This window comes from Mesoplodon densirostris, chromosome 1 (assembly GCF_025265405.1).
Source record: "Mesoplodon densirostris isolate mMesDen1 chromosome 1, mMesDen1 primary haplotype, whole genome shotgun sequence".
NCBI classification, from domain to species: Eukaryota; Metazoa; Chordata; class Mammalia; order Artiodactyla; family Ziphiidae; genus Mesoplodon; species Mesoplodon densirostris.
This window is the reverse complement of record NC_082661.1, coordinates 106,359,321-106,382,669: the sequence shown is the minus strand read 5'-3', so window position 1 is coordinate 106,382,669 and position 23,349 is coordinate 106,359,321. Positions and strand designations below refer to the sequence as shown.

Sequence of the window (23,349 nt, the reverse complement as noted above, 5' to 3'; positions counted from 1 at the left end):
GGCACATGGGGGAAGGGGAAGCTGGGACAAAGTGAGAGAGTAGCACTGACATATATACACTACCAAATGTAAACTGGATGGCTAGTGGGAAGCAGCTGCACAGCACAGGGAGATCAGCTCGGTGCTTTGTGACCACTTAGAGGGGTGGGATAGGGAGGGTGGGGGGGAGGCTTAAGAGGGAGTGGGTATGGGGATATATGTATACGTATAGCTGATTCACTTTGTTATACAGCAGGAACTAACACAACATTGTAAAGCATTTATATTCCAATAAAGATGTGAAAAAAGAAAAAGCTTCACAAAGGAACTAAAGCAAAAATCTAGCTAAATAATGGCTGGATTTTAACATTTCCAATCAATACATTTTTAAAACTGTAACATTAAAAAAAATTTTTTAAACACTAACCTAGAAGAAGAATGAGGACTCTGGATACTAGAGAATTCATAAAAATACAATGTGAAAGGTCAGATATTTTGAATTACAAAATGTTGATAAATTCTGAGCCAGTACCGCGAATGGCACTGCAGTGAAATGAAGGCATTGACAAAAACTGGCCTTGTCGACGTGGAAACATTAGAAGGGACATCTAAAGCCATGCCTGATAAGGAGGTATTAGATGATGAAGAGATGGTAAGAATGTGGCTCCTGGCAGGTGCTCGGCACCTTCCCAGGAGAAGGTCTTGTAAAAACACAATAGGCATGAGAGGGATGCACGAAACAGACTGACAGGAGTGACCCCTGAAGTATCGGAGTCAGGGGAAGAGGGGAATCTAGACCAACAGGAGACCCATGACCAACTCAGGCCAGGGATGAAGGCATGATGGTCCAGCACGGGGAAGGGTTTGGCCCCCATCGTCAACACGCTGCCATCTCGATGATGTCCTGAACCAGGTGACCCTGAGACACTGGAAGACGACTTGAGAGTGGATCACACATCCAGTTTTTCATTCAATAAAAACTTGGCGCCTACCGTGTTCCAGGTACAGAGCCAGGCCTGGAAATAGTCAGTGAAGCAGGCGGGAAAGGTCCCCGTTCTCATGAAATTTACAGTCCAGTGAGGTACACAGAAGTAAACAGGCAGTTAAAACACAATGTCATAAGCATCACGACGGGGGAGTTTGGGGACCATCTCAGAGGGACACAAGACTGAGGTTCTGATAAAACAAATACTGATTAATGTACCCTCCGAGGTGAAGAGGACAGAAAGAATGCAGGGTTTTAGATGGATTAAAAATTATTAGATGGGAGCTTCTACTTTCAGCTGGGAAGTATACAATTGAAATGCACCCTAATAATTAGAAAAGACAGATAATCTATAAAATCATCATTTTCTTGAGCCCAGCAGAGAGCTGAGTATCCAGCAGAGAACTGATGAGTGCACGCCTGTGAGCAAACTACCAGAGGCTGGGAAAAAGCCATCTAAAGGGGTTGGAAACTGTGTACAGCACTCACACAGGGACAGGAAAGTCTCCTGTTCCCACCAGCCATTCTTTTTTTTTTTAAGCTCTTTTATTTATTTATTTATTTATTTATTTATTTATTTATTTATTTATACTTTGGCTGTACCAGGTCTTAGTTGTGGCACGTGGGATCTTTTAGTTGAGGCATACAGGCTTCTTAGTTGTGGCATGTGGACTTCTTAGCTGCAGCATGCAGACTCTTTAGTTGCAGCATGCAAACTCTTAGTTACAGCATGCATGCAGGATCTAGTTCCCCAACCCAGGATTGAATCCTGGCCCCCGACATTGGGAGAGTGGTGTCTTACTCACTGGACCACCAGGGAAGTCCCCCATCAGCCATTCTTAGAAAACTCATAATCTATAGACAATAGGTAGAATACTCAGAAGGTCTTTCCTCAGGGATGGGGAATAATTAGTTTTATAAGAAGCACTTCTCTGGGCCTGCCCAACAAATCATAAAACCAAGACCAGAAAGGAAAAAACTGTTTCCAAGTAACCTAACCCAGAGCAAAGCTCAGGATATTTACAGGAATGCATAAAGTTCCATCACCCAATAATGTAAAATCCACAATGTCTGGTATCCAAACAAAGATGACCATGCATACAAGGAAGCAGGAAAATGGAGTCCTAATTAGAGTAATCATCTACTGAAACTGACCTATAATGGACACAGATGTTGAAATTACAGACAAGGACATTGAAACAGTTATTACAACTGTATCCAATATATTAAAGATGAAGTAGAGACATGGATGGCATAAAAAAGATCCAAAGTAAATTTCTAGAAATGAAAACTGTAACATATAATTAACGTGGAAAAGATACTCAATGGGATTAACAACAGATTTGACATGACAAAATAAAAGATTAGTGAACTATAGGATATAACAATAGAAACTATCCGAATTGAAACAGGAAAAATACCCAAGGAAAAGAGGAAAAATGAGTTTCAGTGAGCTCTGAGACAAATACAAGTGACCTACTATATGTAATTATAAATGGAGTTTCCAGAGGAGAGGAGAGAGAAGGAACACAAAAAGTACGTGAATAAATAATTGCCAATAATTTTACAAATTTGATTAAAACTATAAGCCCACAGATCCAAGAAACTGAAACATAGAAACATGAAAAAATTACACCAAGGAACATCATAATCAAATTTCTCAAAAGTAGTGATTAAGAGAAAACGTTAAAAACAGCCAGAAAAAAAAGACACATTACAGATGGAGAAACGAAGATAATGATGACAGATTTCTCAGCAGAAACAATGAGAGAAGAGAGTGAAGTAACATCTTCAGAGTATTGAAAGAAAAAACTTTCAACTGAGAATTTGAGAATTTTATACCTCACAAAAATAACTTTTAAAAACAAAGGTGAAATAAAGATATTTTCAGACCTACAAATGCTGAAAGAATTCATCAACAGCAAACCCACAGTATAAGAAATGTTAAAGGGTATCCTTTAGGCAGAAGGCAAATGATACCAAGTAGAAATCTGGATGTACACAAGGAAATGAGGAGCACTGGAAATTTACATGGGCAAATATTCAAGATTTTTCTTATTATTTAAATCTACTTAAGAGATATGGACTATTTAAACAAAAATAAAATATATTGTGGAATTTATAACTTATGTATAAAGTAAAATAAAAGACAATCATAGCACAAAGGCCAGGAGGAGAAATGGGACTGTACTAGTGTAAGGTTCTTATACAATACTATATGTGGGATGACACGACTACCTGAAGATAGACTGTGGTAAGTTAAAGTTGTAGGCTGTGAACCCTAAATTAACCACTAAAATAACAAAACAAAGAGTTACAGCTAATACATCAAAAAAGATAAAAGAGAATCATTAAAAAACTCAATCCAAAAGAAGGCAGAAAAAGAGGAAAAGGGGGACAAAACAATTGGGATAAATATAAAACACATAGCAAGATAATAGACTTAAATCTAATCCTATGAATAATCACAATAAATGTAAATGGACTGATAAGAACCTGCTGTATAAAAAAATTAAATTAAATTAAAAAAAAAGTAAATGGACTGAACATCCTAATCAAAAGGCAGATATTATCAAAATGGATAAAAAAGCAAGACCAACTACATACTTCCTACAATAAATGTACTTTATATATAATGAGATAGTTTAAAAGTAAAAGGATGGAAAATGCCCTGCTAACACTAGTCAAAAGAAAATTGCAGTGGTTATTTTAACATTAATATTAAATTACATTTTTATTAATTTTATTATTTCTAAAATTATCTTTGATGTATTTTGTTAATTATTTTTTAATTAATATTTTAATATTAGACAAAATATATTTCAGAGCAAATAAATATCACCAGGTATAAAAAGGGCATTTCATAGAAATAAAAGGGTAAATTCATCGGGCGGACAAAATCCTTAATGTTTCTGCTCCTTATAAAAGAGCAAAAACTACAAGGATATAGAAGAGGTAGAACTGTAAGGAGAAAAAGAAAATTCCACAATTGTGCTGCAGACTTCAATACCCTTCTCTCAACAATGGATTGAACAATCAGACAGAAAACCAGCAGGGATATAGTAGACTTGGACAGCACCATCAACCAACTTGATCTAATTGGTATTTATAAAACATTCCACCCACATTAACAGAATGAACATTCTTTTCAAGTGCACACGGAACAGTTACCAAGATAGACCATTTTCTGGCCAAGAAAACAAGTCTGAATAAATTTAAAAGGATTCAAGTCATGCAGAGTATATCCTTTCACCACAGTGAAATTACATTAGAAATCAGTAACAGATAACTGGAAAATCACCAATTACTTGGAAACTAAGTAACAAACTTCTAAATAGCCCATGGGTCAAAGAAGACATACTAGAAAAGATTCTGAACTAAATGAAAGTGAAATACAACATATCAGAATTTACTGAATGCCAGAAGGCAGTACCTGGGAGTAAATTTATATCACTGAATGCCTATATCAGGTGATGGAAGAAATTTTCACATATTGAGGTTTGAAGAAGTCATCCTGGCTTACACATGATTTGGCTTGAACTTTATGCTAACTAGCACAGCCTGTCAAATAGGCATTGTACATCTGCTTTAACCAGTACAGAAAAGAATGCATTTAGAAATCAAAATGGGGCAACTGTGGTTCAGGCATCCAAGATGAAGTTGGGTGGCCAGTGTGGATGTGGTTTCAGACACATTCCTACATCACTGAGAATGTGAATTTCCTGAACTGTATAAAGCTCAAGGACACCACCAGCCATCCTCAAAACCATATCTGCTAGCAGCTGCCAGCTGCAACCTTATGGTCTCAAGGTCCCCCCCTACCCCTGCTTGCAACTATGCAACCATTTCAGACCCCAACTAATCCGTGTGTAACAAGCACCCTTACTTCTTGTCACATCCAATTATAATTCCCTATAGACAACTCATGTAACCTACTGTAACCTTGAGTTTTTTGCCTTCATACACCTCCCCCATTTTGTAGTCTGACAGAACACAACTCAAGTGCTTCTTGAATCGGTGTCTCCTGGGCTATAGTCCTCAGTTTGGGTCAAATAAAACTCTTTTCTATCTTATTTTAGATTGTTAATTAATTATTTCCATTGACATCAGGAAAGAAGAAAGATGGTCCCAACTCCAAGCGGGACATGGAGAAACAGGACATTTATTTTAAAATAACTCACAGGGATGTAATGTGCAGCACAGGGAATATAGTCAATAATATTTTGATAACGCTGTATGGTGTGTAATGTTAAAATATCAAATCACTATGTAGTACACCTAAAACTAATATAATATTGCAAGTTAACTATACTTCAATTTAACAAAAAGGTGAAACAGGACCCTGTCAGAGGAACTGCAGGGATTCCACGAGCTGTTGCTGAGAGAGAAAAGCGAGAGGCAGAAAAATAAAATCTAATTCTGTAAATAAGAATGACAAAGTCATTTCATGTCCCTGTATATATATATATATATAGGCCTGCCGAACAAATCATAAAGACCAGAAAGGATAGATAGATACATATGGGTCTGTATAAGATTTTATTATAAATCTGGAGGAAAATACGGATGTACACACTCTAGGCTGCTAACATGAGCTTCCAATGGCACTGGGCCTGAGGGTAAGGGGCTGAGATATGGGTGTGGTGAGGGAGTGTCTGCAATTAAAAAAACATATATAATCCCAGTCATGTAAATGTATGTGCACGTGTGAGTGCATGCACATACGTGTGTGCATAAAGAAATAGAGTCACTAAATATGACTCTAAATATGGTCACTAAAATGTTAATGATGTGGCATTTCAGGTAACTTTTACTTTGTTATTTATATTTTTATCTATTGTTTGAATTCTTTAGAATTATATATTATTTGTATAATGAAAAAGCCATTTTAAGTATAGCAAACATTATATATTTTAAAAATTAAGGGGCAAAAGAAAAACAGAGAAAAAGAACTCAGTATTTTACAAAGGGTTGATCTTTATTATATAAAGAGCTTTTCCATACCTATAGAAAAAAATATACATCCTCCAGAGACATGCAAAATGACATGAACAGACAACTCACAGAAGAATAACTTTTATATAGTCAACCTCACTTAATGTTTAAAGGAACAGATATTTAAAGATCAAGCCATGAACTAGTAATCAAAATGAAGACTCCCTGTACTGGCAAGGACGTAGGGAACCAAACATTTTACAAATTGATTGGGAACGTAAAACTATTTTTTTCTCTGGAGGACAATTTGGCAATGCAAAGCCTTAAAAATACACATATACTTTGACTAAGAAGTTCCATCTCCAGGAATTTATGCTATGGAAATCAACAGAAAAAAATACCAAAAATATTTGTACAAGTAAGTTTATGGCACATATAAAATAATTAAAACTGAAAACGATCTAAATGACCCTCAATAGGGACAGCTACTAAGTAGAGTACAATGCAGCTGTTAAAATGATGATGTACACTTTGAGTCAAAGGTGAAGGCCAAATGCACACATGATGTTTATCTCCTTTTTCAAAAAATTCAATTAAAATAACAGAAAAATAAATAAGTAAAACTACAGCATTCCAGAAAACCTGGGAGGAGTGCTACCTGCAAGCCAGAGACGTGAGAAATTTCTGGAAGAGAATAAAGCTCAGCAAGAGATAATCTGGAAAGAACACGTTTGAGCCCTGGCCCGGGAAGATCCCACATGCTGCAGAGCAACTAAGCCCGTGAGCTGCAACTACTGAGCCTGTGTTCCACAACTACTGAAGCCTGTGCACCTAGAGCCCGTGCTCTGCAACAAGAGAAGCCACTGCAATGAGAAGCCTGCGCACCGCAACGAAGAGTAGCCCCCGCTCGCCACAACTAGAGAAAGCCCGCGCAGCAACAAAGACCCAACGCAGCCAAAAAAAAAGAGAGATAATCTGGGGAAGCCACCTGTCCAGTACAGATCTGAAAATGAAGAATGGGGTGGGAAGAGGTGTCTATCCCTCCTGCCCTCAGCACCAGAGTGCGTGACTCTCTGGTCGTGAAGACCCCCCCACTAACTCAACACTTCACATGTGTAGTGTCCTGATCCCCCACCTAATGCCCAAAACATAGTATATGCTACTAGAGAATGGACTTGAGGACACGGGGTGGGGGAAGGGTAAGCTGGGACAAAGTGAGAGAGTGGCATGGACATATATACACTACCATAAAAAATTTTTTTAAAACCCACAAAAAAGGGCCTCCCTGGTGGCGCAAGTGGTTGAGAGTCCGCCTGCAGATGCAGGGGATACGGGTTCGTGCCCCGGTCTGGGAGGATCCCATATGCCGCGGAGCGGCTGGGCCCGTGAGCCATGGCCGCTGGGCCTGCGCGTCCGGAGCCTGTGCTCCGCAGCGGGAGAGGCCACGGCAGTGAGAGGCCCGCGTACCACAAAAAGAAAAAAAAAAAAAAAAAAAAAACCCACAAAAAAACCCATAGTATGTGCTAAATGAACATTGGCTGAATAAATAAACAGAAAAAACTCCACAGCCTATCAGTATGGGGTCTCCTCTTACAAACAAAAAGTACACAAACACACATCTAGGCAAAACTGCAGTCCCAACACAGAAACAGGCATTTAACAAGAGCTAACTTACAGGATGCTTGGCTGACAGTCTTCCGGTCACAGTTCCAGTCTGGTTCCACGTGGAGGAAACGGAGCCCTTTATCAGTTGGAAAGAATCAGCTTATGCTCTGACAGTGCCGTGTGAAGTCACAAACACGCTGGCCCGTTCAGCACACAATGCTCACTGCTCCCGTCCAGAGAACCAGGAGCCACGGGCCCTACACTCCCAACCCAATATCCTTGGGGTTACAAACTCCTGCACGTGATCAGGGTGAAGGAGATTCTCCCCCAGGCTGTGAAGAAGCTGGAGTAGGACACGTGGGCTGACGTGCCGTGGGGGTCTCAGCGTGGACTCAAGGTGGGGCTGTGCACCCCAGACCGGGGCTGTCACTTGCTGTGTGGCCGCAGACAAGTCACAGAACACCTCTGACTGCAGACTCCTCATGCATAAACTAAAACAACATGTCCCTCAAATGACTACGGAAAAGAGATGCAATAACAGATGTGAAAGCACGTGGTCAGCAGTAGAGCTTCCACATGAATATGAGATTTTAAGGTATAATGTCAACTTATGCTATAGACCTAAATGATAACAAAATCATGGTTCATAGTTTCAAGAATATTAGATTATTTAAAGAAATTCTACATGTATCTGAACCCATGTGTAAGCCATATTCCCAATCATATCTTTTTTCTTAGCTTTAGTTACCTTTTTCATGCAAGCTAGTAATCCATCTACAAAGGTTGACTTGATCTTGTGAACCTAGATTACAAGACAAAAGTAATCACTTTCAGTGTTTAAGTGTTTAAATTAGGAACAAGTGTCAAAGCAGTGTCTCACAGACTGCTGGGCAAGTGTCACTGATGTCAACTCAGGTGACTCCAGGAGGCCCTGAAATGGCCTTATGTGGTGCCCAGAATTAAATAACAATGACCAACAGAGAAAGACATCACCCTACCTCTTTTAAAATAAACTTTGTCCTGGAATAATACTTTTTACAGAAAAGTTGCAAAGATAAAGGGAGAGTTCCCGAGTCCCGGCACCCAGTGTCCCCCATGGGGCCTCTTTCAGTTCAGGTGCTACCATTTACCCACACACCCAACCCCCGCAACCCCACGCACACACAGCTGCCCAGCCCTAACAAGGACAGCAGTAAATAACGATGGTCTGAGCGGCAGCAAGTCATACCTGTGAACAGATGGCAGGTATGTGAACGGGGAAAAGAGGAGGAGCTAGAAGCATAGCTAGAGAGAGGGGCATGTCCATAAGTCAGTAAGTGTCAATGCGAGGTGATAAAACACCACCAGGCCGGGAGAGGGAGGAGGCTTGTGTGACAGGCTTCTGAACTCGGCGCTGATGGAAGCCTAAGTCACATTGTGGCCACACAAGGATGACACACCAAATACTTCCTTCAGAATTTTTGTTTGTCCTCTTCCATTTACGACTCCTCTGATTCACAGCAGGGCTGCTTGTAGACCTGAGGAATATCATGTCTGGGTACAAGAAGCAGTGCTAATATGAGGTCAACGTGAACAAACTGCATTCCCTTTAGGACACTGTCAGGGCTACTTCAGTGATGATGGATTTTGTGAACAGAGACGGTGCCATATGGGCCCCCTTCATTACCAACTTACTGACAAAAAAAAAAATCTAACTTACCTGCCTATATTCCAAAATTATTTTGGGTAATGGATGAAGGTCTTGCAGAGCATTTAACTAAAAAATAAGAATAAATATCACCAATATAATTCCTTCATTTAATTTTAACATTTCAAACACTTACTTTCAGCTGGAAAAGTCCTAATAATAAATGGTCTATCTTGAGCATATTTTCCAAAATGAAGACTCATAATAAACTCAGTTTATCAAGTGTCTTAATTTTAATCCCTTACAGAATCATTATGGTACACTTGGGAGCTAAAGGCACTTCACGTGAGCTTGGAAATAAGATTCCTCTTGAGATTTAAATTCCTGAAATCTAAATCCAGGGCATGTAGAATACCATGTAGGACAGTAAACTAGGAAAATGCCTACAAATGTGTAACTCAATAGTTTAGGAACACCCAACATCTGAATCACAGTTATCTGAGCATAAAGTCGGGGAGGTAACACTGGAATATGACTATGGGTTTTAAATTTAATTTTAAAAAGTCAAAATACAACATACATAAAGCACAAGATCATGTAAACACAGTTTGTTAAATTATCACAAAATGAACACACCTGGGTACTGCCACCCAGAGGGAACATCCCAGGTACCCAAGCAGGCCTCTGGCCCTCCCCCAGAGGTAACCAGCCCCCTGGCCTCCACCAGCAAGACCACTTATTCCAGTTTTTTTTTTTTTTTTTTTGGTACGCAGGCCTCTCACTGTTGTGGCCTCTCCCGTTGCGGAGCACAGTCTCCAGATGCGCAAGCTCAGCGGCCATGGCTCATGGGCCCAGCCGCTCCGCGGCATGTGGGATCCTCACGGACCGGGGCACAAACCCGTGTCCCCTGCATCGGCAGGCAGACTCTCAACCACTGTGCCACCAGGGAAGCCCTTATTCCAGTTTTTGAGCTTTGTATCAATGGAATAGGATAGGTACTCTTTGTGTGTGGCTTCTTTTGTTCAACATTCTGGTTTTAAGGTTGGTCCTTGTATGATTTACTTGCACTGCTGTATGGAATTATTTGAATGCAGGACAGTTATTTATCCATTCCACCCCTGATGGACATGTGTGCTGTTTCCACTGCAGGGCTATTACAAAGAGTGCTGCTGTGAACATTCTGGTACACAAATTTTGGTTAACACACGTCCACAGTTCTGTTGAACATGTACGTAAAGAGGAGAGAGGCGCTGGATCACCTGTAGCAGAGCTGATACCAGCCAGTTCTCCAAGGTAAACAATGGTTTTTGTCCCCAACAGCAGGGCATGAAAGTTCTCCTTGTTCCACATCTTCGCCAACACATGTTCTCCTAGGTCTTAATTTTAGCCATTCTGGCAAATGTGAAGTGACATTTCAATGTAGTTTTAGTGTGTATTTCCCTGACTAATAAAGTCAGACATGATTCAAATGTTTCTTGATTAATTGTACATCTCCTTTCATTAAACCCTGTTCATGTTTTTTTGTCATTTAAAACGTTGGTTTGTATGTCTTTTTCTTCTTGATTTGTAGGAATTCATTTTTCTGGACAAGGTTTTCTTTAGTTGGCTATATTTAGTGGAAATATCTTCTACCCCTCTGTGGCTTGCTCTTTTATTTGTTTAATAGTGTCTTATTTATTTATTTATTTTATAAATTTTTATTTACTTTTGGCTGCATTGGGCCTTTGTTGCTGCACAAGGGCTTTCTCTAGTTGGGGCGAGTGGGGGCTGCTCTTCGTTGCAGGTGCACAGGCTTCTCATCGCGTTGGCTTTTCTTGTTGTGGACCACGGGCTCTAGGCGCTCAGGCTTCAGTAGTTGTGGCGCGCGGGCTCAGTAGTTGTGGCTCGTGGGCTCTAGTGCGCAGGTTCTGTAGTTGTGGTGCACAGGTTTAGTTGCTCTGCAGAATGTGGGATCTTCCCGGACCAGGGATCGAACCCGTGTTCCCTGCATTGGCAGGCAGATTCATAACGACTGCGCCACCAGGGAAGTCCAATAGTGTCTTTTCATAAATGGAAATTCTTAATTTTACTATTGCCCAACTGATCAATCTCTTCCTTTATGGTTGATGCATCTTGTGTCCTGTTTAAGGATGTTTAACTACCTCAGGGCCTTGAAGATATTCTCTTATGGTATCTTCTACAATCTTTGTTTTACTTTTTATATTTAGATATACAATTCATTTGAAATTTATTTTTGTATATGGTGTGAAACAGGGGTCAAGATGCACTGGCCCCTTATGTAATGAGCCCTCCCTCTCAGAGAACATGCACTTTATACACACATGTGCAGGTCTGTTTGTAGATTCCCTATCCTGGATCATTGGTCTATTTGCTTATCCTTGAATTGACACTACTTTGTACTGATTAATTAATTCCTCATAATTTCTATTGCTTCATGATTAGTCTTGATATCCAATAGACTAAGTCCTTCAACAGTGCTTTTTCCCAAGACTATCCTGGCTCTTCTTAGTTTTTTGCATTTCCCTACAAATTTGGGATTCAGCTTGCCAATTTCTACCAAAAGTTCCTGCTAGGGTATTAGTTAGCATCATTTTGAATCTATAAATCAACTTGGGGGAGAACTGATGACATAACTTTAATGTACTAGCATGAGCCACGGAACTGCATCACTCTCTATTTAATAGACTGAGGTCATGGAGCCTTGTCCAGCCATAGGAACATAAGCAGGAGGGACAACACTGGTGTCCTCGGAGCAGGGCTCTACCCAGGGGGAGGACTCCTGCCTCAGTGTAATCCAGAACTGCAGTTTCTCAGAAAAGCTATCCCTAGTGGGATGAAAGGGCACGAAAATACTCAGCCAAGAAAACTGCTTAAGATCAACTAACTCTCTTTATCCTGATACCTTACTCACAAAATAACTTTCTAACCACAGTCTCCCTGTATATCTCGAATCGAGCTGTCTGAGAACACTTGAAAAGGATGAAGTGTTTGATCTCATAACGCTTTGGATAAAGCCCTGCCGCGCTGGTTCATGATCAGAGGCGGAGTGCCGTGGCCGTTGCCGCTCTACAAGCTTTATCAAACGCTCCCTCTGTTGGCTCCTGACCCCACATTCTTCTCAGCTCCCTTCTCTCTCTGTGGTCGTTCCATAGCCTCTGCTTGGCACCTCTTCTCTCTCTGACCCCTAAATGTCAGTTTCTCAGAGTTCAGTTCTGTGGTTATCAGTGCTGGCTGCTTCTAGAATCAGCGGGGGAGCTTCAAAAACATGTCCGGGGCTTCCCTGGTGGCGCAGTGGTTAAGAATCTGCCTGCCAGTGCAGGGAACATGGGTTCGAGCCCTGGTCCTGGAAGATCCCACATGCCACAGAGCAACTAAGTCCATGTGCCACAACTACTGAGCCTGTGCTCTAGAGCCCATGAGCCACAACTGCTGAAGCCCTCACGCACCGTAACTGCTAAAGGCCGCACGCCTAGAGCCCGTGCTCTGCAATAAGAGAAGCCACCAAGATGAGAAGCCCATGCACCACAACAAAGAGTAGCCCTCACTCGCCGCAACTAGAGAAAGCCCACGTGCAGCAACAAAGACCCAACTCAGCAATAAATAAATAGATAGATAGATAAATAAATAAGACATTATTAAGCAAGACTAATCCATAAAAAAAATGTCCAGACTGGGCCACGCAGCCCACAAACTCTGATTTTGTGGATCAGTTGTGGGCCTGAGCATGAGTGTTTTTCCAAAGCTCCTGCCAGGGTAGAGGACCACCATCCCAGGGCCAACTACTTCCAGGTGTGCATCTCTAGCACAGGACTTCTCCTCACAGACCCAACTGCTCTGTATCGATGTTTTGTGCACACATCTGTCTTCACATGTCCAAGGCTGAACACTTGACCCCCAGCCCCCGTAAACTGTTCCTCTCTCGGTGCAGGAAAACCTCTCTTGGTTTTCCCTGGACAGCAGCCATCACTATCTGCTCAGGTGCACAACTAAGGAAACCAGGAATTACTCTGCATTCACACTCATGTGAACTCACACTCAGAGAAGCTCCTTTCTGTTCTCAAAATGCTCTGAGCATGTGTTTGCTCTGCTCCATCCTCACTGCCGTCGCCTGGACACTGAGCCAGCAGTGCCCACACTGCAGTGACAGCCTATTAATTGGACTCCTCCATTCTCCAACCAGTGACGAGTGGGGTCTTTTTAAAACACAGCTAACGCCTGTCAGAACGACCACAATCCAGGACACTGACACCACCACATGATGGCGAGGATGTGTAGCAACAGGAATTTTCATCACCGCTGGTGGGAATGCAGAATGGTGCAGCCACGCTGGAAGACAGTTTGGTGGTTTCTTACAAAACTGAATATACTTTTACCATACAATCCAGAAATCAGGCTATTTATTTACTCAAATAAGATGGAAACTTATGTCCACGTGAAAACCTAAATACAAATGTTTTACAGCAGCTTTATTCATAGCTGCTAAAACTTGGAAGCACCCAAGATGTCCTTCAATAGGTGAATAGATTAAAAAAACTGTGGTCCAGGCTTCCCTGGTGGCGCAGTGGTTGCGAGTCCGCCTGCCAATTCAGGGGACACGGGTTCGTGCCCCAGTCCGGGAAGATCCCACATGCCGCGGAGCGGCTAGGCCCGTGAGCCATGGCCCGTGAGCCATGGCCGCCGAGCCTGCGCGTCTGGAGCCTGCGCGTCTGGAGCCTGTGCTCCGCAACGGGAGAGGCCACAACAGTGAGAGGCCCGCGTACCGCAAAAAAACAAACAAACAAAAAAAAAAAACAAAACTGTGGTCCATCCAGACAATGGAATATGATTCTGTGCTAGAAAGAAATGAGCTATGAAAAGACGTGGAAGAAACTTAAGTGCATATTGCTAGCTGAATCAAATCTGAAAAGGCTACATAATGTGTAATTCCTATATGACATTTTGGAAAAGACAAAACCATGGAAACAGTAAAAACAGTGGTTGCCAGGGGTTGAGGGGAGAGATGAATAGGGAGAACAAAGGCTTTTTAGGGCAGTGAAACCACTCTGTTCGATACTCTTATGGTGGATACATGTCATTACACATTTGACCAAACCCATAGCCTGTATAACACCAAGAAGGAACCCTAATGCAAACTACAGACTTTGGGCAATGATGATGTGTCAGTGTGGGTTCATCAGCTGTAACAAATGTAGCCCCTGGTGGGGCATGTTGATGGTGGAGGAGGCTGTGTGTGTTTGGGCTGGGGAGGGGGTATATGAGACTTCTCCATACCTTCTGCTCAATTTTGCTGTGAACCTGAAACTACTCTAAAAAACAAAGTCTAATAAAATCATATCTAAGCTCATAGTTGCGCCCTTACTTGAATTGTTCCAGGCTGTCCATCTCACCAGAAGACCACATCCCTTCCTGCGGGGAGGGGAACAGGGAGGGTGAAGGGAAGTAGGAAGAAGGAGTCTTAATTTTGAATTGAGAACCATGTGCACATGTTGCCTAGTGCAGGTTCATCTTTTTAAATGTACAGAATAGTGTGACTGGTTCAGCTAAGTAAGAGATTAAAGTTAATATAATATGATTCATGTTGATTATGTCTTTGTGAAGAAAAATTCAGGGCATTGTCTGAATTCTGTGCACAGTGAAGCACCTCGACACCAGAGGAGAATCAAATTTCCTCTCTTCTGTTGTTGGTTGTCTGGGAGAGCTAAGGAGTAGCAAAGGGAAGGGCAACACTGCCAGCTGGTGTCCAGATGGAGAATAAATCAGGCCAAGACCCCCAGCTCAGGTGCAGTCCAAGGGGGAATGTGTGCTTTCCCAGGTTCTGCCACCCCTGGGACTTGAGGGCACACTGCCATGTGGTGTTGAAGCCCACTCCAGAGTCTCTCCAGCAAGGTGGGTCCTGCCTCTTGCCCTCGTTGTGCTCTGTGAACACACAGCTGACAGTTCAGCCCCAGCAAGTGCTAGTTCTAGGCCATTTGGTTCTGGGGATGTAGTGAACAAGTCAGATGAAGTCTTTGATCTGTGCAACCTACATCCTACTGGAACAAGCAAACAAGTGACTAGGTAACTTTATTTTTATTTTTTTTAATTTTATTGGAGTATAGTTGACTTACAATGTTGCATTAGTTTCAGGTGTACAGCAAAGTAATTCGGTTATACATATACATATATTCCTTCTTTTTTAGATTTTTTTCTCGTATAGGTTATCACAGGATACTGAGTAGAGTTCCCTGTGCTATACAGTAGGTCCTTGTTGGTTTTCTATCTTATATATAGTAGTGTGTGTATGTTCATCCCAAGCTCCTGATTTATCCCTCCCCGCCACGTAATCATAAGTTTGTTTTCAATATCTGTAAGTCTGTTTCTGTTTTGTAAATTAAGTTCATTTAAATCATTTTTTAAAAATTAGATTCCACATATGAGTGATATCATGTGATATATACCTTTCTGTCTGACTTACTTCACTTATTATGATAGTCTCTAGGTCTATCCATGTTGCTGCAAATGGCATTATTTCACTCTTTTTTATGGGTGAGTAATATTCCATTGTATATATGTACCACAGCTTCTTTATCCATTCCTCTGTTGATGGACTTTTAGGTTGATTTCATGTCCTGCCTATTGTAAACAGTGCTGCTATGAGCACTGGGATGCATGCACCTTTTCTAACCATGGTTTCCTCTGGATAGATGCCCAGGAGTGGGATTGCTGGATCATACGGTAGTTCTCTTTATAGTTTTTAAAGGACCCTCCATACTGTTCTCCACAGTGCCTGTACCAACTTACCTTCCCACCAGCAGTGTAGGAGGGGTCCCTTTTCTCCACGCCCTCTCCAGCATTTTGGCAAGTTGTGTGCAGAAAACAAATCGAGGTGAAGGAATAGGTTGTGGCTGGGGGTCTTACTGTCACCTGAGACCAGAGGAGGCCTTTCTGGAAGCAATACTTAAGCTGACAATCAGAAGCCAGCTGAGCATACTCTGTGGGAAGAGTTTTCAGACTGAGGAAGGAGCCTGTGAGAAGTGTGCTCAGTGGGGTGCTGGGAGTGAGGAGCGAGGGAGGTCAAAGAAGGGCCAAGTCCAGACCCAGAGCCTGGGGGAGGCACACTCGAGAGCTTGGATGTTATTCTAAGTAGCATGGAAAGCCACTGGGGGACTTCCCTGGTGGCACAGTGGTTGGGAATCTGCCTGACAATGCAGGGGACATGGGTTCAAGCCCTGGTCCAGGAAGATCTCACATGCCACGGAGCAACAAAGCCCGTGCGCCACAACTACTGAGCCTGCACTCTAGAGCCCGCGAGCCACAACTACTGAGCGCACGTGCCACAACTACTGAAGCCCGCGAGCCTCGAGCCCATGCTCCACGACAAGAGAAGCCACCGCAATGAGAAGCCCACGCACTGCAACCAAGAGTAGCCCCCGCTCGCCCCAACTACAGAAAGCCCAACACGGCAACGAAGACCCAACACAGCCAAACAAAAAAAAGAAAAAAAGAAAGCCATTGAAGTTGAAGGCAGGGGATCAACAAGATTTTTCTAACACTTTTAAAAGATCATTCTGCCTGGATGTGATGAGTCACCAGCAGGGGTAAGCTCACTGCTGGCTCCCAAGGACCAGGAGGAGGACACTGACCAAGGTGGGGAAGACTTGGGGAAGAGGGAAGATGCGAGTCCCTCTCAGGGAGCAGCACTCCCCAGGGGTGGGCATTCACTTGGTGACTGATGCCTGGGCCCCCTGAGGGCCAGGTGTGGGGACAGTTGGCAAGCGTGGTGCCCCGCCAGGGCTGAGACGAGCAGGAAGTGCAGGGCTGGAAGGGCGATGTGCACAGAGGAGTCTGGAGGGAAGCTTTCCTCGGCTGCAAAATCCAACGCTGAACAAGGCACAGAAAGGATGAGCTGGAGCCTCCACAGCTGGCCCTCACCAGAGCAACACGTGTTCTCTCGCCCACTGGCCAAGCTCCTCGCTGCAGGCTTCCAGCGGTATCATTATACTCACGGGGTTCTGAATATCTATTCACACTCTGCCATTTGGTTAAAGCAGCATCTCACTACTCCCTGTCTTTTAAAAAATGCATTCCTCTCAAGGGAAGGGCAGCTAAATTTTTCTAAAACAAACTTGGGGAAAGGAGAAGACTGATGACTTTTCCTATTTCCAGTCTCTTATGAGGGCATGAAACAAAGAAGTCATGACTACGTTGTCAAGAATTTGGTTTCCAGAACAAAATTCTATCAAATTATCCTCTGCAGGAAATCAAGGCAATTTATTGCCTCTGGAAAACTGTACCATAAGCCTCTTTGTCCTTCCTTCATAACTGAAGGGCAACCTTGGGGTGGGGGACCTCTCCTGCCGCAGAAAAGAAGTGATGGAACGGAAATGCTCTGTGGCGGTTGCTGCCGGCTTGTGCCACCACAAGGAGCACGGGGCTCTGCAAGGGACTCGCACGTGGTGGGAGGTGCTATTGTCTTGGAGGGTGAGGGGACACTTGTCGACCCTTACCACGGCTTCTGATGTGGACAGGTGTCTCCGGAGCCCAGTTTTGGGAAGAGTCTCCTGTGGACGCAGCAGGTGCAGCTGCAGTTTGCCAAACAGGATCTGCAACAAAAGCCATTTCACGTGATGAACGGGTCCCAGATTTGAGAGGACCTGAACATCACTATAACAGAGTTAAAGCAACCAGCCAGAGGGGACACACCTGGCTAGTTGTGACAAAATGCTTAGATTCTGATTCAGTACTTTTCTTAGATGTAAAGCCTTTGAAGTAATGAATCTCAGTGTGAGAGACATGAACAAGTTACATAATTTTCGATGATCACATAAAATAATGTTTATAAAATCAGAATAAATCTCCCTTTAACCCCTGAATGGAAAGTATATTTATAAAAGAACTGAAATTTAGCTTTACCTCTTGAAGCTGGTTACTGCTATTTATAAGAAACTGTTCTCCTGCAACAAAATGGGCTTCTTGTTCCAGTTCCTTGAGACGAGACTATGAATGTGACAGACACAATCTTATTAATATTTTTCACAACTTAAGATTATTTTTCTCAACATGAGATCTTGTAAGAATAAAAATAATCTAAAATTTACCAAAATCGACATTACAAAATACATATTTTGACTCATGATGCAATACTCAGGCTCAGAATCACTCTCTTAAGTGCAGTGGACACAAGGAAACAAACTTAAAGAAGTAAAAATAGGAAATAACACACCAAAATGAAGGAGGGAAAGAAGAAGGAATTCTCCAGCAACATTATGACAAGTAAACGGATCCAGCATCAAACCATAAACCTCAAAACTTCCAAAGTATCCCAAGGCAGAAGAGCTAGGACCAAACTGCATGGTGACCACAGTGATCATGATGTAGGACATTCCCTCCCAAAAGAGGAGCAGCTGCAGTGGAAACAAGCAACAACTCTCTGAACAACCACACGAACTGGGGCACAGCCCAGGGCGAGGGGTGGGTGGCATGGAAGGCCCAGGTGGGAAAAGACAAAGGTACCTTATGAAACAGCTGATAAATACGGTGCTGAGCAGAGCAGTAGGACATGCTGAATTTATGAACCCCTCACCCTCTCACCATTTTGGTCAGAAGAAAAGTAGAACATGACCAGGACTTTAAAAAATTTATTATAGGGACTTCCCTGGTAGCGCAGTGGTTACGAATCCACCTGCCAGGGCCTTCCTGGTGGCGCAGTGGTTGAGAGTCTGCCTGCCGATGCAGGGGACACGGGTTCGTGCCCCAGTCCGGGAAGATCCCACATGCCGCGGAGCGGCTAGGCCCATGAACAACTACTGAGCCCACAAGCCACAACTACTGAAGCCCACGCACCTAGAACCCGTGCTCCAAAACAAGAGAAGCCACCGTAATGAGAAGCCCGTGCACCACAACAAAGAGTAGCCCCTGCTCGCTGCAACTAGAGAAAGCTCGCATGCAGCAACGAAGACCCAGTGCAGCCAAAAATAAATACAGATTTATATATTTAAAAAAATTATTATAAAAGAAAAGAGAGAGCAGAGTCTGATTCAACCAACTCTGAGGAAACATCATCTGCACTCTACCTTTATCAGACAAGAACTGCCTTTCGGCTGGAATACTGAAAGATGTTTACAAATAGGAGCAGGACAAGTATAATACAAAAAACTAGCACTAGGCAAAAAGAAGAACCCAGAGACAACGGCCTCAGTTAAGGTATGCCAGACTTCTATTGTCAAAGGAACAAATGATGAAAAGAAAAGACAGATAATGGGGACTTCCCTGGTGGTCCAGTGGCTAAGACTCCACACTCCCAATGCAGGGTGCATAGGTTTGATCCCTGGTCAGGGAACTAGATCCCATATGCTGCAACTAAGAATTCGCATGCTGCAACTAAGGAGCCCACCTGCCACAACTAAGACCTGGCACAACCAAATAAATAAAATATTTTTAAAATGTGTTAAGTGGCTTTTTCTTATTGACAGGAGTTCTCATATAGTCTGCATATGAGTCCTTTATCACATGCATTGAAAGTACAATCAAAATCCCAGCTGGTTTTTAAAAAGTAAATCAGAGAATTTTATATGGAAATGTAAAGAACCTGGATTGATAAATACCATGTGGAAGAACAAAGATGGAAGACTGTAGGATATCAAGACATATTATAAGCCTACAGTAACTAAGCCAGGGGAGCATTAGCACAGGGACAGACACACAAAACCAAAACACAGAAAAGAGTCCAGAAAAAAACCCACACATACACAGTGACCTGATTTATGACAAAGACACTACTGTAATTCTTAGTGCAGGAAACAGTGGCACTTTTAATAAATTGTGCTTAAATGAATGGAAATCCATCTGGGAAAAATCTTAACTGTACTTTATACCATGCAGAAAAATTAATTTGAAGTGGAGAATAGGCTTAAAATAATACAGCTTATACAAGAAAATATCTTTACTAGAGGGAAGAAAAAGAGTACTTAGCACACAAAAATTCTCAAACATTTAAGAAATGGTTCATTGGACTTCATGAAAATGAAGAAATTCTGTTCATCAAAGGACATAGCTATTGAGAGAGTAAAAAGACAAGCTGTAGACAAAGACTGGGCCAGACAGTAAATACTTTAGACTCTATGGGTCACATATGGTCTCTGTCACATATTCTTCTCTACTTTTGTTTGTTTGTTAAAAATTGTAACAACCATTCTTAATTTCAGGCCATATGAAAACAGGCCACAGGATGGATTTGGCCTATAGACCACTGTTTGTCACACTCTGGACTGGGAGAAAGTACTTTCAATATATCTTACAAAGGACCCACATACAGAATATATAAACAATTCCTATAAGTAAATAAGAAAAAGCTGACACAAACTTTTAAATATGCAAATTCTTTGAAAAATTGGATCACAAAAAGAATATATCCAAAATACCATCAAGCATATGAAAAGGTGCTCACTATTATTACTTATCAGGGAAATGCAAATTAAATCCACAATGAAATGCGACTACAGACCCACCAGGATAGCTAAAGTGAAAAAGACTGACAGTACTGTGCTGGTGAGGATGTAGCAAATGGGACTAGAAAATGTTATAACCAATTCGAAGAGCTATTTGGAAGTACCTACTATCGGTAAATATACGCATACCCTGTAACCCAGCAATTCCACTTCTGGATAGAAAAAACCAAGAGACAAGAGCTCTCTTATCCACCACAGGTTATAGTTACACCACATGAATAGTCGCAGCCACTGCGATCACAGTGCCCAACAATGGGAGAGGGTGTAAGGGCATTATGGCACCTTTTTACAATAGGTGCTACAAGCAATTTTTATTGGCATGCACGTCTGCTACATTCAACCAAATTGGTGAATCCCACAGATAGAATGTGAGCAAAAGGAGCCAGAACCAAAGAGCCCATGCTGTGTGGTTTACATGAAGCTCAGAATCACCAAGGACAGGGTCAGATGAATGGCTGTCTCTGGGGGTACAGACTGGGAGGGGACAGGAAGGAGACTTCCGGGTGCTGGAAATATTCTATACCTTGATCTGGGTGGAGGTTAAATGGATGTGTACATATATAAAAATACGTCAAGCTGTACACTTAAGATTTGTACCAAGCAGATTCAGGGAAGATGGCAGAGTAGGAGGCACCTGTGAGGTGAGACTCCATCTCCCACCTGGACAACAACTGCAGGGGAAGAACCCTCTGATGTAACCATCTGGGAACTCTGGAGTCTGCTGATGGCTTCCAGGGGAAGCCTTGGATGGTAAACTGCAGTTCATTTTGGTCAATTTCAGCTCTTAGTACCATAGAAGCTACCCACCCCACCTCCCCCAGACAGGAGGCCCGAGGCCAGGAGGCCATGCACCTGTTTCTGGAGCAGCCTGACCACAGCTTGCAGGAAACGGTGGGGCAAAAAAAAACCCTGTACAGATACTGGGGGCCTCTGCTCTGATCACTGATTGCTGCTTCTGATCACAGAGGTGCAGATGAACAGGCCATTGTTGTTGCACTTCCCCCCTTATTGCAAGACCCTCCCCCCTCCAGCTGAATTGACTTCCAGGGGACTTAAAGGGCCAGTGCCCTTTTTAACCCCTCTGCATTTTTTGCTTTTTCTCCTTTGAAGCCAGATATTAAAGACAAGGACATTCAAAAATAACTTCACATACATGGGGAAAATTAGAAAGTGACTGCACATGCCAAGGAAAAGGCTCAGAAAAGAACTGTGAAGACCTTAGGTTTATACTTTAGGTTGATCCTCAACATAGAGACAACCCACAGCAAATAAAAAAACCCAAAACAATAAACAGAAACAATAACACACAGAAAGAGCAAACTGTGGGAAAGATTTCCAGAGTTACCACATTATTAGATCCAAATGTCCAATGTTCAACAAAAATATCACAAGACAAACAGAAACAGGAAAATATGGTATATTCAAAGGAAAAAAAACCAACAGAAACTATCATTGAAAAAAAAGACCTAATGGCAGATATATACCAGACACCTTTAAAACAGCCAACTTAAAGATGCTCAAAGAACTAAAGAAAGGTGTGAAGAAAGTCAAGAAAACAATGTGTGGACAAAATAGAAATATTAATAGACAGAAAATGTAAAAAAACTAAAAAAGAAATTTTTGGAGCTGAAAAGTATGATAATTGAAGTTAAAAAGTCACTTGAGGGTTCAAAGGCAGATTTGAGCAGGCAGAAGAAAGAATCAGTGAACTTGAAGAGATAATAATGAAAATTATTGAGGCTGAGGAGCAGAAAGAAAAAAATATTGAAGAAAAGTGAACAGAGCTTAAGGGTCCTGTGGGACACCATCAAGCAGACCAATATACACACTGTGGGAGCCCCAGAAAGAGAAGAGAAAGAAAAGGATAGCAAGACTATTTGAAGATATAATAGCTGAAAACCCCTCAAAAATTTTTTTACATCTTTATTGGAGTATAACTGTTTTACAATGTTCTGTTAGTTTCTGCTGTATAATAAAGTGAATCAGCTGTATGTATCCATATGTCCCCCAAGCCCTTCCTCTTTTTTAAATAAATTTATTTGTTTATTTATTTTTGGTTGTGTGGGGTCTTTGTTGCTGTGTGCAGGCTTTCTCTAGTTGTGCGAGTGGGGGCTACTCTTTGTTGCAGTGAACAGGCTTTTAATCATGGTGGCTTCTCTTGTTGCGGAGCACGGACTCTAGGCACACAGGCTTCAGTAGTTGTGGCTCATGGGCTCTAAAGCGCAGACTCAGTAGTTGCGGTGCATGGGCTTAGTTGCTCTGTGGCATGTGGGATCTTCCCATACCAGGGCTTGAACCCATGTCCCCTGCATTGGCAGGCAGATTCTTAACTACTGCACCACCAGGGAAGTGCCCTCCCTCTTGAGCCTCCCTCCCACCCTCCCTATCCCACCCTTCTAGGTGGTCACAAAGCACCAAGCTGACCTCCCTGTGCTATGCAGCTCCTTCCCACTAGCTATCTATTTCTTGCTGTGATTTATGTCATAGAGTGTTCTGTCTATGTTTTCTTCTAAGGCTTTTATAGTGTCTGGCCTTAATCCATTTTGAATTTATTTTTGTGTATGGTGTTAGGGAGTGTTCTAATTTCATTCTTTTACATGTAGCTGTCCCGTTTTCCCAGCACCACTTATTGAAGAAGCTGTCTTTTCCCCATTGTATATTCTTGCCTCCTTTGTCAAAGATAAGGTGACCAAATGTGCGTGGGTTTACCTCTGGGCTTTCTGTCCTGTTCC

General features: G+C 42.3%; 1 protein-coding gene across 1 annotated transcript in view; it reads right to left on the bottom strand.

Moving 5' to 3' along the window:
- The window catches only part of POLN (DNA polymerase nu), a 192,851-nt gene that overhangs the window by 99,637 nt on the left and 69,865 nt on the right, over positions 1–23,349 (bottom strand). The window contains exons 12-16 of the mRNA XM_060106912.1: positions 18,024–18,107; positions 17,618–17,713; positions 9,204–9,260; positions 8,253–8,306; positions 7,575–7,640 (exon numbers count right to left, since the gene is read on the bottom strand). Of these exons, the coding sequence (XP_059962895.1) occupies positions 7,575–7,640; positions 8,253–8,306; positions 9,204–9,260; positions 17,618–17,713; positions 18,024–18,107 (357 nt within the window). The remainder of the gene's footprint in view (positions 1–7,574; positions 7,641–8,252; positions 8,307–9,203; positions 9,261–17,617; positions 17,714–18,023; positions 18,108–23,349) is intronic.